Raw genomic sequence first — 15,477 nt, forward strand, 5'->3', positions numbered from 1 at the left:
TGCTTTGTCAGTAAGGGGCTGCCATCTTTCTTAAGACATTCTCCCATTCTCCCAAGACATTTCTTTCTGCATATTGATGGTAATAAACGAGAGCACAGACTAAAGGAACACCTTGCCAACCGAGCACCGCATTAAATTACGTCAGCTGCCGGCTGCAATACATTACAAACCGCCGCTTTCTGCTCCGGGATGCTTAGCGCAAGGATTTTCTCTGACTCACTCCCAGCAGTGACACAGAGACCTATTGATGCCAACACGCCGTCATTGTGTGTAAGAGTGTGTCACGGTGATAGGCCCTGAATGCACAGTCATTGTGGCCATAATACTAGTATTATTTTCTATTACCGGTAATGGGGGGAGGGGGGTTGAGAGGGCAACACAGACATGGAAAGATAAGGGAAAGAGAGTGGGAGAGGGCAGGAAGCAAGGGGAAGGCACAATGAGTAGGAAATGATATAGAGCGAGGAATATCTAATGAAGTGGAGGGGACAAGAGGGACAGGCAGGAACAAGAGAGAGAGCAAGGGGGGGGGGGGGTAACAGAAGACCAGTCTGCTGGTCAGCTGTGTGAGTGCGATCAATAAGGGGCACGACAGGGGAGGCTGCGTCTCGGCGGTGGCCTCCGGGGACAGGGAGGGTCCCTTCATGGGAGGTCACATCAAACAGACACCCTCACCCGGACCCAGCTGAACTGACCCTGTGGCCTGTCCTTCACAGACAGATTGACGGGCAAGAGCACTCCTCCTCCTACAGGCTTTCTGCTGTGCCACAGACTGACAGATAGCCAAACACAGCCGTCGCACGTGTGTGGGCAGTTACAGTGCAGGCATAGTTTGAGAGATCTGCATTAACTGAAGTAGACACGATAGCAGGTCCGCGACAAGCACATAGGCAGAAACACACCAATGCAGTACAGTTGGCAACACTATCTTCACAGTAAAGGAATATGCCTCACTGCACAACATCATCTTCAAAGTTCTTCAGAGTTGCACTTCACTGCCTGACTCAGACAGAGAGAGTGCTGTGCATTACTCTGCTAATCTTTGATCAATTATTCATGTGGAAAAAAAATGTATGATCGCTCATTTCAAACTACACTCGACATTACTTCTTCCACATCTTTGGCATGCTTTTGCAGTTGGCAGCTCAATTATAGCAGAAGTGTGCTGATTTTAGGTTGTTTTAGGGGTAATACCTTGCATCTTTCATTTACTATATTATGTAAAACATGTACTGCTGAATCCAGGTCCACATTTAAAGGTCATGATTAATTTTGAGTATTTAAGTATTCTTTAAAAGATTTAACTATTTCATATTATTAGCCTCTAGCTAAAAAGGAGAAGTGAGTCTGAATTTTGATTGGCAGCAGCAAAATAAGGCCATGAATTACCCTAAGGTGTACAAGGCAGTGGGGAAAACGGCAGGAAAAAAGAGAAATTTTAAAGAGAGGGGCAAGAATATTAAAATGAATTTTTAGCACAAAGAAAGAGATTTGCATTTTGTGAAATGAATACTGCAAGGTGGACTGGTTTTAAAGGAAGCCTTTCTGCTTGTAGGGTGAAGCTTAAGAAGAGACGTTATTATACGTATTTGGATTCTTCATATTTCTTTACGATAGCAATATTTGTATACAGTTTTAGTGATTTCTAGATTTCTCAATAATCCTATCATCCCCTCAGTGCGGATGCCAAATGTAAATGAGCCAAAGGACCATTAGGTTACCAAAGGTATCTCAAGAAAACAGCATGTGTCAGCTGAACATTTCAGATGATTTTATGCTGAACTAGATGAAGACATTTTCATTTATCATTCTCTTTATGGCCGCTGTGGATTGGAATGTGTGTGAATGTGCAAGTGTGTGACATGTTGTAACCCCCCCCCCCCCCCCAACACACACACACACGCACACACACACGCACATGTAAGGCCATATGAATGACCCTCAAGCACATGCCTGTATGCATGGGTGCTCTGTTCACTCAGCTTTGCGTACATTGCCGACCAATCACTGACTGTGGGTGTGGCCTGTGCATGTACCCTGTTATCCTGCATCCTGCTGGGCAGTGTCCCACTTATATAGATTCACCTCCCAATACACAATCACTATGAGCATGTATTGTAATGTACAAATGTCCTGCCCAATCGACCGTGAAGACTGGCCAATGACAGCCAAATCATCTTTGTAAGGGCCACTGAGTTCTTGTGTGCTTTGTATTCCAACTAAACACTGGTTCATTTTTAAATGCTTACTGAATTTTAATGGAAAAGAATCTGTAGTTACAATTGGATGTATTGGACGGATATATTCGTTAACACAACAATTTCAACCCTTACAAACATTTCCAAAAAGAAAAGGAGATTTGTCGCAACTAAACGTTATGATATTTGGTATTGCAATGTGTTTTGGATTCTATGATCTAGTGATGGATATATGGTAGTATACTTGGCTTCCCTCGTCTAGTCAGGTTGCATAAGTTAACTTAGGGTAAGGCTTGAATAGTGTTATGCTCACACCCACTAGTCTGGGAGTGTTGTTAGCCTGGTCTGACACTGTTGCTCATTCAGCTTGAATGGATACACTTATGTTCTCTTGTGCTGAAAGTCGTTCTGGATAAGAGCGTCTACTAAATTAATGTGATGTAATGATATGCAGCCCTATGCCAGTGCTGTGTCCAATTTCAGTACAATTTCAACTCTGTGGACATTCCATTTTTTTATGAAAGAGTGCTTTAGGAAATTTAGATTTTACATAAATTTTGAACCTAGTCAAAAATTCAAGGGTGTAGTGGCGTAAAGGAATTTAAAAACAGGAAAAAAAAAAGCTTACATTGTGGATGATGGAGATTTCTTTTGCTTGTTTCAAGATGCTATGCTGCAGTATTCACCAGCATGATGACTCATGGCAAGGACAGCTGAGACTGATCAGTACTTGTATGGGCAAACTTCTAGATTAAGCAGTCTGTTGCTGGAAGTAATGTTTTTGGCCAAATAGGGGCAGTCTTCCCCCTGGACCATGTAGAGAGCCATGGCCTCAATGCAGTGCTGGGGACACTGTGCTAAAGGAGATGCATCTTTACGATAAGATGTCCTGGTCATGGTCTTTGCTTACTGTTGACATGAAAAGATCCTACAGCACTTATCACAAAGTGTGGGAGGATGTCCAGTGTAACTTCATTAATTAATCCATCCCCTTGCCCCAGGAGATGTGAGGTTAGTGTTGTGATACAAAATGGCTGCCTTGCGTCATAGCCTAGTGGTAGCTGAGTTAAATTTTACCCCTCTCACTGCAAAGCACTCTGATAACCACAGAAGTACTATCCAACAATGAATTATTATTGTGGAATAGTATGAGTTTACAGTGCTTGTTAAATAATGCATGATTTCATGAGTTCACCAAAATACCACTGTGAAATTATTGTGCGGGAGTTTTTATGGAACATAAAAATGAAAGATTTCTTCCTCCCATTTTCACCAAGTATGTCCTGAGTGCATGGTTACAATGCAGCAGGGTCTGCAAGAATTCATAAACATACCCTCAAGCTTTTTGCTTTTCTGTGTATATTTAGACAACTGTTTTTATAAAATTAGGCAAAATGAGAAAAACAGCTGGTGTTGTGCACTCCCTTTCTAAGAATAATATTTGTCCTGTGTGATTTGCTTCGTATGATTGGAGTGCACTGGCTTTGCACATTAGCATCAGAATTATGTTTGGATAAGTGTATCAAAACACCCATTAAAATAATGAAAATAACGGCTGTCCTACAAACTAGTCAGCTCTAACTCTGCCGTTGGTCTCTCTCGATCACCTACTCTTTGCATATTGCTGCCTTTCCCCGGGATTGTGTATCGACATTACTGAGACCACAGAATTATTTAAAATCTCCTTCGCACTGATCTGATCTGTCCCCTTCCTGGATTTATCATGTTTTCTCTCCCTGTTTCTCACCCTCTTTCTTTTCACCACCCCATCCTCTCCCCGTTCACCCAGTCTTCCCCAGATTTATGACATTTTCGTCTTGTTTCCTGTAATTGATATTCTAGATGAACGGCATTATTCAATACTGTTGCGTAGGGGGTTGGCGGGTTTTCGCTATGCAGTATTGTCAAGCCCAGGAATAGCCGCTCGGCTAATGCAATGACACACCAACAAATCATGCACTGTGCATAGGCCTCGCCAGCACTGCTCTGTAGAATACAGTACACGCTTCACATTGCAGCCCCGCCTCTCTCGTTGAGTGATCAGTATGCGCTGTTGAACAGTAAACTCTATCTCTGTGTCTATGAAAAAACAGCTGTTTCGACCCAAGTATCCCAGGAATGCCGGCTAAAACACAACTGCTAGGAGTGCTATAATTATCAGCGGAGGCAGCGACATTAGCGTCTGCTGCAACTACTGTTAAACCGTTAGTGGTTATATGAGATTATTTTGCTACACAACTGCCCAGTGTGTATCCTTGCTGCTTTAATGGTTTATGACATTTATGCAATCAAATTATCAAATATACTTGAAAGAGGAGCGGGAAATGTCGTAACAGAAAATCTAGTGTTTGTTGTAGCAGCTCACGCACATGCTTATAATTTTGTCTTTCAGTGACACGAAAAGATGATAATGTTTTGGTGTGGAGCTTTAAATGTTTAAGGAAGACCGTTTTTTGGTTGAAGACAGACGTCATCGTCTACAGTAGCCATCTGTTTTCTATTTACAGGATGTACATGCATTTAACGGTGGTTATTGTAATAAGCAAAGCAGAGATTATACTTTAACAGCGGCAGCAATGATAAACCGGTTTATAATCCCACCCACCTCATTCACCACACAGGTTTTTCTGTTGGATTATGGTACCGTTTGCCTATTTGTGGTTATAACGCTATTTACCGCGGATGTTATATAGACTAAATTAAGCTAATTAGTTTTATGGCCGTAATTCAATTACCTTAACTCACAATTCCACAAAAGCACACGTGTTGCAGTAGTTAATGATGACGATTAATGTCGTCGTTTTCATAATATGCATACTATTATTTGTGATGTTTTTAGTTTTATTATTATTACTAGCCTGGTTTTAATGCTATTATTACGGTATTGTTAGATAATAATTATTATGTATTATCACTGTCCTTGTTTAATATATAGTTATATAATTTTAACACAAACGCGATCTCTGTTGGCTATACGGTGTAGCACCAACGCTTTTTCACCTTAACTAAGAGAGGAGAGAGAGCGGGAGAGAAGGGGGCGGGGGGTCACCTTTTGTGCAAATATATCAAGCAAGACACTGCCACCAGCATCAGATTTCTCGCTGTGAGAGAAAGAGGGAGGGAAAAGCCTGGGAGACGGAGAGGAGTTGAGAGACACAACGGAGGTGGCCAGCAATTTCAGTTCGTGTTGCAAACGGCGAATAAAGTAGTTTACGCAAACTAAGAGTCAGACCTTAACAAAATTTACAGTCAGAACCGAGACATGGAAAAGATGTTCAGCGTTGGACTCACCTCGCTGTTGTTACTTTGGTGTTTACAAGGTAAGCCTCCTCCATTGCCTACATTTATTTAAGCTCTTTCAAAAGTTAATTTTCAAAGTATTCTTTTGTTTTTCTTGTTTAATTTGCAATCTGATTTTTTGTTGTTTCTGTCGATGGTGGCACTTCGTTGCGTTTCTGTTCATGCTACTTGCACTGGTGACTTGACTTTCGTGGAACACGTCAAGTGCCGGGCAGTGCACTTTGAGTGTTTAACATGGTTATAGATGTAAGGTATTGTTTGTATGTGCGGTGGTGTGTCAGTGGTGCAGATTTCGCCAAGGACTACTTTTATTTCCCCCTACAGTTTACTACTTTCTATTTGTGTCGTTCGTCCTTCGACCAATGTTGGAGCTAACGTGTTTTATGCGTACTGCGCATAAAAGAACAGGTGGACTGCAAGGAAGATTAAAGACGCCGAGGTTTGAAATGCGAAATTACAAGAAAAACGCGTAGAACTGAGTTTCTGTCTCGAAGACAAAATAATATCGTAACACAAGTACAATCAGCTGTTATAGTCGGTTATACGAAGATTAAGGCAGATTCGCAATGAAGTGTCCTAGGACAATTTCAGCGGCGCAATCTTAAGGGTTAAATTAGACCACGCCAGCGCCCCCGGTTTAACGGAGCTTCGGTCAGCCACTTAACTGCGCTTGGTAGCCAGGCTGCGGTATCACAGCGCCCGCCCGTTTGTCAATGGGTAGCTACTTTGTCTTTGATCTGTGCGAGTTCTCCGTGTAAAGGGAGCGCCCGGAGTAGCGTGTTTGTGCGAGGCTTCTGTGTTTGTCGTTTTCTCAGGATTTTTCTTGGGTTTGACCGCGAGAAGAACCTCTCTCTAGTTAAACTGAAACTTCTTGAAACGCACACATATTAGTGAATACTGTGCAAAAGCATAAGGTTCATTAATATCCACAGTTACTGTATTGAAGTATGAGAAAATAGGCTACCGTGTTACTGATTGGTTGATGTAAAAAAAAACGCATAGAATTTTACTTACTATTTGCGATCTCAGCTATGTGGAAGGCATCACAATTAAACGAGCGGCGTCAACCCCTGGAATTATTTTTCTGTTTACAAAACAAGCAAACCGAAGGATTCGTGTACACATAAATTATATTTTTATTTATTACATTTTTAGCGACCATATCAGTGTAGGTACGAGTAGTTAAGTGCAAGTGAGCTGTCTTTCGCACTGTCGTTGCTATATTGTATTTCATTCTGCTGCGGACAGTTATGTTGCTGATACGATTTATGCGGCACTGTAAAGTATAGTTAAAGTTAAGCACTGTTTATATTGGCGAGTTACGGTGATTAGCGCTTCACGCTCGGTTTTCCCCGCTTTCATTTCCTTGTAATGTTGATGTTGTAAGCAGGAATGCTGGCGCCTTTGGAATATCTACTGTATTCGCATTATATCCTCCTTGTTTATAGTGCATGGGCAAAGGTGGTTGTGCAAGAACAGCGTCCAGGTGGCGTCTGAATGTGTGCTGTTTTATTCTGTAACATTTCTGGTGAATGAATGAATATCAATGGTATTTGCTAAATGGTAGCGCCCCCCCTCCTCATCTTTTCCTGCCCTCACTCTCTCACCTGCTCCCTTTCTCCACCTCTTTTTTTTTTTTACTCAAGTAAAGCCTCCTCTATCTTTCCAGTCTTTCTCAACCTCCTCCTTGTTTACCTAGACTGCTCTTTTTTACCATCCTCTCGTCCCTGTCCACTCCCTTTTTGCTTCGTCTTTCCCACTACCCCCCCCTCCTCTTTTTTCATTTTTTCTTCATTAACTACATGCTATCTTGGTTTTTCCTCGCTTCCTCTTGTTAGAATTTTCCCTGATTTAATTCTGTTTCTCATTCTTTGGTCTCTGAAAGGCACACCAGTAGCAGTGTCCTGGCTTAAAAGGCATTCCCCATACAGTAAAAGCCCCGTAACATTGCGTGTTGGAACAGAAAGCATTACATCACAGTCATTTAGAAGACGCTCTTATCCAGAGCGACTTCCAACTCAAGAGAACAGAAGTGTATCCATTTAAGTTGAATGAGCAACAGTGTCAGTCCAGGCTAACAACACTCCCAGACCAGTGAGTGTGAGCACAACACCATTCAAGCACTGCCACAAATTAACATACAACCTGCCTAGGCAAGGGAAGCCAAGTATACTACCATACATCAGTCACTGGGTCACAGACTCCAAAACACATCATGATACTACATTTAAAAAAACACAACATAATACCAGTGCAGCATATGGGGTGCACCCCTGTTCTTATAGCTCCCCATTGATAGAGGCACAGCTCTCTGTGTGGGGCGGCCTGATCCCTCCCTCCCTCCCCGCCGAGGGGCCTGAATCGCAGCGCCCTCGCCTCTCCCTCTTTAAAAGAAAGCTGACGAGCTCCACGGTCACCGCAACTGCCGTCTGTCTCTCTCTCTCTCTCTCTCCTCTCCCTCTCCCTCCTCCCGGCTACTTCAACTAATAATAGATAGATTTGTGTGTCTCTGTGGGAGTCGGTGACACAGACGCACATTCCTGCATTCCTCAGTCCTCACACTCTTGCCGCACGGCCATGCCACGCTGCACACAAAAAACCCCGACATCGGGGTACGCGGCTCCTTCAGCTCGCATCAGCGCGTGTGATGCAGCTGCACAGCGTACTACACACTGCGGCCCACTTGAGATAAAAACTACCTGTAAGCCATACCATTCACGGAGCTCCCAGTGGGAGCCATTCACAGCATTCACAGAGCTATCGGTGAGAAAGTGGGGGATGCACTTATAAAATCACAAATGAATTTGTACTAGCATACTGTAGAATACGGGGTAGTAATCCCAAGCACACAATACAGAATACCCACCCAGCACATCTATTCTGAATAAAACGGAAAGCCCCAAAAACACTCAAGTAGCTTAGCTGTTTCCTTTCATTTCGGCATTGATCGATATGTGATTTCCCGCTGTTGTGTATAGCAGTAACGTCCCATTGCAAAGCTGGGCTGTGTCCTCTAGACGCACGCTGATTGAGTTTGCAGCGGAGGATCCAACTTTATTGACTCGGATCTAATTTCGGATGACTTCCTCAGTTCGCCTCTGAATGGTTAAAACGGTAACAAAGGGCGATCTTAAAAAAGTGAATAATAATAATAATAATTGCTTTTCATGACCTTCCTGCTGGCGTACATGCTGGCCCCCAGCCCGGTCTCCGCCCGGTCCTGCGAAGGGGGGGGGGGGGGGGTGTGGCGTGGAGGGCCGAAGGCGGCGGAAAGAATCGTTGAGACAGCCTGTCAGTGGAGTTCAAGGTGCGGGTCGGAAACACTGAGCTTCCCCCCTTTGTCTATCAAGCGCTTAATTCCCGCGGCCACTTCCTCGCTTTAATTTCTCCCCCCAGTGGCATCAAACGCACACCCCTGCAGCTACCTGCAATTACTATTGCATTAGACGCTCAGGCTGAAAACCCACTTTTATTACTTTTAGTCCAAAGGAACTGATAAATGTTCTTTTTTCTTTTACTTTCTTTCTTTTAAATTAAACACGTTTTCAAGTGTCGTCCTCCGGCCCACCCTTGCAGACGAGCGCGGCTTTCACGTGAGGATTACGTTGGACTATACCACAGTTATAGGAAGCTAATTCTGATTTCATGGGCTGACTTGCTGATAGCCGTGCCGGCTCACTGACAGGCTGTTCTTTCAGAGAGCTCTCGGGGCATCCACGCTCGCTGAATTACTGCAGAACTTCAGAAGTGTCACAGGTCTGTTTTATATCCTGTTTTAGCAGTGTTTGGGTTGGGATTTAGCGTTATTACCATGAGCAGGGGCGACAGTGTAGCATAGTAGTTAAGGAGCAGGATTTGCACCTGAAAGGTTGCAGGTTTGATTCCCCACTGGGGCGCTGCTGCTGTGCCCTTGGGTACTTAATGCACAATTGCTTCAGTAAATATCCAGCTTTATAAATGGTTAACATTGTAAAAACAGAAAAATTGTAACTGATGTAAGTTGCTCTGGATAAGAGTGTCTGCGCAGTGCCAGTAATGTAATGAGCAGGTCACATCTTGCCTTTCTGGCTCACTGAGATTTGGCTCTGTCACTCACACAGATGGGGCGTACACTGACTCCAGAGTGCAGCAGGATGCTTTAACCGATGCTGCAGTGTTGCAATGCAGTGGTTAAACCCACTGTCTGTAATTTGGTGACCACATCACAGTGGGTCTGTGGTACACAGAACAGCTCCTAATTTTCCGGAAGGAAGACCTACCAAAATGGGAGCGTTATGCTGAATGCTCTGTGCAGGTCCTTGTTACTAGAAAAGAGTGCTGTAGCTCTGAAGCAAAGTGCCGCAAAGTGCTCCAGCAGGTAAACCTAGCACTTTACAGGTATAAACGACAGTTAATCCTAGTACAGTTAAACGAAGGTCAGTTTTTATGACTTACTCCACGATCTGTTTTAACAGCATAAAGTAGAGCACTACAGTCATGCTCTTTCTGGAAGGTAGCTTCTCATCTGCAAATATAAAACAATATGAAGTGCTCATCAGTGTATGAAATGAATGGTTTCACGTGTTTAATCCTGGTTTGAAGTGAGCTGTCTGTGGTTTATTTTTAGGGAAGGGCTTTCAGCCAAAGTACGCCACCTTTTCATCCCAATTTCCCAACGCTCTTCAAAGAGCAACCAACACGGTAATTACAGTGCAGAGTACAGGCACACACATACACGCGTGTGCGTGCGCGCACACACACACAAAGATTAATGCTCTGGCTGCCTCTCAGTCTCTCTTTGTCCCCTCCCTCTGTCTCTTTCTCCCTTTGTCTTCTGCAGTGGTGTATAATTAATAGTCATTGGTTTCCATTGATGTTTATGGTGATTCATAGTGGTTTTTTTTCGCCCTGTGCTGGGATCTTATACGTGCCCATGCACTTTAGGGCTAGAAGACTGAGAGGAGGGGGCGGCCAATAATTGGCGTGAAGGGATGACGGGGAAGAGGGAGATAGGGAAGGATGGAGGGATGTTTTTATGCAAACCCTTGAAGCCCCTTCTTTCCTGATCCATTATAGTTTGTGATGGTTTTCCGATACCCCCCCAAAGAGATGGCTTAAAAGAAAGCAGCCCGCTTCTCCTCGGCACCCATCGCCCGTCCCGCTGTCTCTCAGCATCTCTCACCCTGCTCCTCAATTCTGTGGTTATTTTTGTGGTCTTTGCCCCCCCAATGGTAAACACTTGACACTACAAAGGGGAGAGATGGGGAGAGAGAGGAAGCCAGCGCCTTTGATTTTTTCCAAGGCTGTGTCTTCAAGGCTGTCCTGTCATTAGGAGCATTAGGGTTGGGAAAGCAGGCAGGAAACACCGAGCCAAGGAGAGTGAACAGGGGGGGTTACGGGGGTCTTTTGTGTTGCTACCGAACACAAATTGAAGTGTTATTCTGTTGTCATCTCTCTCTGGGCAGGAAGGGGAGTGAGGAGTGGAGGGGGGGAGTTGTAGGCCCTGCCTGTGTTCCAAAACACAAAATAGATAAGGGGTTGTTGAAATGAGACTGAAATTCAAAAGCTCTACAGTACAACAAGGTTAAGCACTGCACTGGACATTTGCAGAGACTGGGCAAGCACAATGTGCTGAAAAGCATCAATTCAAAAAGGAGTTTTATTTTCAAGGTGGGGTCTTTGGAAGAATTCTAATAAGAGTTTGTCCCACACAAGTGAATAATGGTAGCTGTCTGAGTGCTTTGATATATGTCTGCCATGGGTACGCATTACAGATGGCCTTGGTCAGTCTCCAGTCTCCACCTTCCTCCAGTGCAACATGGTCACTTGCATGCCTGTCTGTGGGGGCACAGGTCACATGTCTCTGGACCACAGTCACTTGGGCAGTCTTCCACTCTGGGCAGGGAATGGGACCACATGCATATCTCTTTATTTTAACCCTATCTGGATATTTCTCTCTCCGAATTTTTAACTCTGTACTGAGCGTGGCAGTGCAGGTTCAAAGTATAATAGCAGTAATCATAACAGTAGTAATATTCATCAGCCCGACACCAGCAGTAATCACGTCAGTCATGATGCATTTTTATGTAGTTCTCTTTCTCCCAGTTTACTTTAGAGGTGCAAGGACAATTTAATTATGCAGTTCAGAGTGACAGGAGAAAACGCATCACCGCTTGTTTTGTGTCTTATCCATTGTTCTCGTTCTATTGTTGTCCTCTTCATTGAAATTGGCAATAATGCTGGACGCCGCCGTGGTGCTCGAGCACGCCACAAAGCACTCTGGGTATGAATATTAATTTCAGCCGACCGGTACAGTGCGGGAGAAGGGGACGCGTCTGGCACTCGTGTGAAGCCAGAACAGAGGTGCCTCGAATAACAGATCGCGTGTCATCTGCGGGGCATGTTGTGAGGTGACTGCCTGGAGGAGGCGAGGACTGTTGTGTATCTGAGGTCTTGCTGCTATTTATCTTACCGCTGCTTGTCCCATTGAAGTTGTACAGCAACACCGTGTCTTTCTTGGACCCTGTGTAGCCCGTGTGAACTTGCCTTTGAAGGGAAGGTGAAAACGAGGTGGAGATCGGTTAAGGAGAGGCGTACATGTACCCCCTCTCCTCGCTTTGCTGCCTGTGACAGCCGTAGATTGAAAGTTATCGCGTTGACCGTCTGTTGTTAATTACCGTCACAATAACAGAGGGCAACAGAAAGCAGGGGGTCTCAGATGGAAAGAGAGAGAGAGAGAGAGAGAGAGAGAGAGATAGAGAGAGAGAAAGCTACACACTACAATGAATTTAATTATCATTCTGATTCATATTAATACTAATAATCATAATTAATCCATCGGGTCTGAGCCATTATTAATTCTCCTTTGAATCATTTAAGCTGACATGTGATTTCTTCATTAAGCTGACACGAAAGCTGTGAACTCAAGTGTGGGTGAAGCCAGATTTTTTTTTTTTTTTTTAAAAGGGGATGGGGGTTGTTCTTCGATAAAATATGTATCCCAGTTTAAATATGACCTTGCAAATGACTTTTTAATCAGTTGCTGCTGTTCTGTTTAATGTCAAAGGGGAGATGTTGCACAGGACTGTAGTTTCAGTTTCATCTGCAATGCCGTTAGCAGTGATTTGGCAGATTATCAGACGCATGTTTATTATAACAGAGAGATATTATGAAATGTTGTCCAGACAATAATACAATTGATTTTCTACAAACCATTTGTGTCTGGGTCATATGTGTAACTCACTCCTTGCCGTTGATGATATCCAAAGGATACCTTTTATCAACAGCAGTTGCACCAAAAGCATTCACAGTTGCATCCTTGTTGTTTGTCTGTTCTACATCTTGATCTTATCCAAATGCCGCCCTGTCTCACTGATTGATGTGACTGCGTGGCTCTTTAAACTGATGGTGTTGTCACAGGACTGATGCATCATCAAAGAAATCAGATACACTAAATCCCTCGTGAGGCGTGCTATGTACTGACCAGTTTTGAAGTATGATGCCTGTGTTTAAAAATATCTATGATTATCCTAACAAAGCAGTTCAGCAGTTTAATACCTTAGAGCAGTTTGTTATTAAGCAGCTTCAGGAGTTCATAACGAGTTGATCATTTGAATCAGCTGTGTTGGAGCAGGGAGAGATCTAAAACATGCAGGACAAGGGGTACTCCAGGAGAGGTTTGAGAAACACTGCCTTAGAGCACCCCCCCCCCCCCACCCCCACACATACACGCACATAATTGCACATAAAATGTTTACACAAGCTTTTCACGAATATACATAGCATATCACATTCATTCCTTTCAGTGTTAATAACGGTGAGTTCATGTGATATTAGGATCAAATGTGGTCAACATATGCTGTGCCACTCTTCAGCACGGCCAGCATTCACATGATCATATGGCCGTTTTGGAGTGCCGTATGGGCTGTTAAAAAGATACTGGCAGAAAATGGTGGTGCCGCTGAACCGTGGCTTTGATGGGACCGTGATCTCCAGGAGGTTCGACCGCCTCTCCCTTGCTCTCTCTCTGCGGTGACATGTGTACAGTCCATCCACATCAATTAACTGAGTGTGTGCGTGTGCGCGTGTGTGTGTGTGTGTGCGGGCGTCCGTGCCCGTGCATATTGAACAATGCGGTGGGGCTGGGAGGGCTGGGATGTGCAGTGGGTTAATTGAAGGGGCTGGGAAGACATGTGTTCATTAGAGACATCTTTCACAAAGGAGGACATGGGTGGGGTGAGACTGATTTTTCCATTGTTGTTGCTGCTGGGCTTCTTTTTTTTGTACTCCATGTGCAAATTGCATTGTTCATTTGAGTTTTTTTTCCTTTGTGAACTGGACCAGGCTGTGTCCGAGTCCATGATTTGATGAAGTTTGGCGCCTCCTGTCCCCTCTGGGACACACCCTTCACCCTAACCGTCTCTCCCCCCACTACTTTCCCGCCTCTCCCAACCCTCTCACCCACCCGCCCTCCCAGATTTATAAACATTTATACCCTCGCTGTCCCTCTCACTCCATGCGTTTTCGATTGTCTACCTCTCTCGATTGTCTGCTATCTGAAATTCGTTAGTAGCGGTATTTATATGGAAGTTTTGCGTGATGTATGCATTGGCATGGAGCCTGACCAGAGACAACAGAGGCATTACTCCTTTTCTCAACAGCAGACTCTGTCTTTCTGCCCCCCCCCCCCCCTTTGCTCAGAGCGCCCCCCCCCACCACCACCCTTTTCTTTCTCACGTTGACCGGTTCCTTGTGCAAGCAGTACCTGTGCAGCAGTGAAAGAACAGAGCTACATTGTTAAGACATTCCTCAGGCTGTTGGAATGCAGGTATTAAAGCAGGGTGATTAGACACAGTGAAGGGGGGGGGGTGTTGGGGGTGGGGGAGAGAGAGAGAGGGAGAGCAAGAGGGAAAGAAAAAGAGAGGGAGGTAGATGAATGGAGGGGAGGTGTGGATAGAAAGGAGCGGCCGGGGGGAGACAGATTGAGGAACGGGGAGGGAGAGATACTGGAACAGAAGGAGCTGTTGATGTTTAACCAGGGTGGGGGATGGGGAAGGTAGAGGAGGGGGGGGTGGGAGCCTGCTTTGATTTCTCAGGTTTATGGGCCCTGCTTGTGTTGACAGTGTGTGCCTGGAATGCATTCCCTATTAACTGAGTTAACATTGCTGTGAGTGCAGGCGTGGGAGGCGGGGGGGTCTGTGTGTGTGTGTGTGGGCATCCGTCACTATCAACAGGAGGGCCAAGATAGCATGTGAAACTGACTTCAGGTTCAACCCTGCACGGAATCTGGATTGAAGTGAGCTTATAAATAGGGAAGGGTACGACTGGGAGGTCCCCTTCGCTGAGATAGCCGTACCAGCTGGTGACTGGGTCCGGCGTGCATCAGTGTGCATGGGGCTGGAGGCCCAGCACCGCGTCTGTGGCTTAAACGCATCTGTCGGCCTGTCTCTCGTCCAATTATCCAGCCCGGGGGCCTTCCCTCATCCCAGAGGCGGCGGGTGGGATGATCTTTGTCAAAGTCAAACTACATTCCTTTGGCAAGATAAGCGCTCAGGTGTAGCCAAAACTGCCATCTCTGTCTCGTCCGCCCCCCCCCTCGTCTGAGTGCCGGTTTGGCGGAGCGTCAGGATTGGCAGTTGGGCGAGCAGTGTGACAGTGTATCGAGCTCGCGCACCGCCGGTGTGACCAGGTGAACCCGGATTGTCGGCCCGTCGTGCTCCGTCATGGAGAAACGATAGGCGGGACCCATGCAGAGACTCTCAGGGAAGCAGGCCAGCTCATCCTCCACTCTGGGAAAGCCTGCAGCCTGCAGCTCAGGCTGTGGCCAAGGCTGGTCCTCCTGTTTCTGCCTCTGCGGGCTTTTAGGGAGCGCTAGCGCAAATAGTTGTGTTAGCAGTGTGACAGAGTGACAGTGTGAGAGAGAGGGAGAGACAGCTGGACAGGCCTTGCTGCGGATCAGGTTGCAGGCTGGCAAATGCGTCCGTGCCCCCCCTCCCCCTTC

General features: G+C 45.3%; 1 protein-coding gene across 2 annotated transcripts in view; it reads left to right on the top strand.

Annotated features, from left to right (window-relative positions):
• Positions 1–5,307: 5,307 nt before the first annotated feature.
• bcam (basal cell adhesion molecule (Lutheran blood group)) overlaps positions 5,308–15,477 on the top strand; it is a 39,648-nt gene continuing 29,478 nt past the window's right edge. For both annotated transcript variants that reach the window (XM_036537925.1, XM_036537926.1), the window contains exon 1: positions 5,308–5,518. In XM_036537925.1, the coding sequence (XP_036393818.1) occupies positions 5,461–5,518 (58 nt within the window). In that variant the 5' untranslated portion in view covers positions 5,308–5,460. The remainder of the gene's footprint in view (positions 5,519–15,477) is intronic.

This window comes from Megalops cyprinoides, chromosome 10 (assembly GCF_013368585.1).
Source record: "Megalops cyprinoides isolate fMegCyp1 chromosome 10, fMegCyp1.pri, whole genome shotgun sequence".
Lineage (NCBI taxonomy): Eukaryota > Metazoa > Chordata > Actinopteri > Elopiformes > Megalopidae > Megalops > Megalops cyprinoides.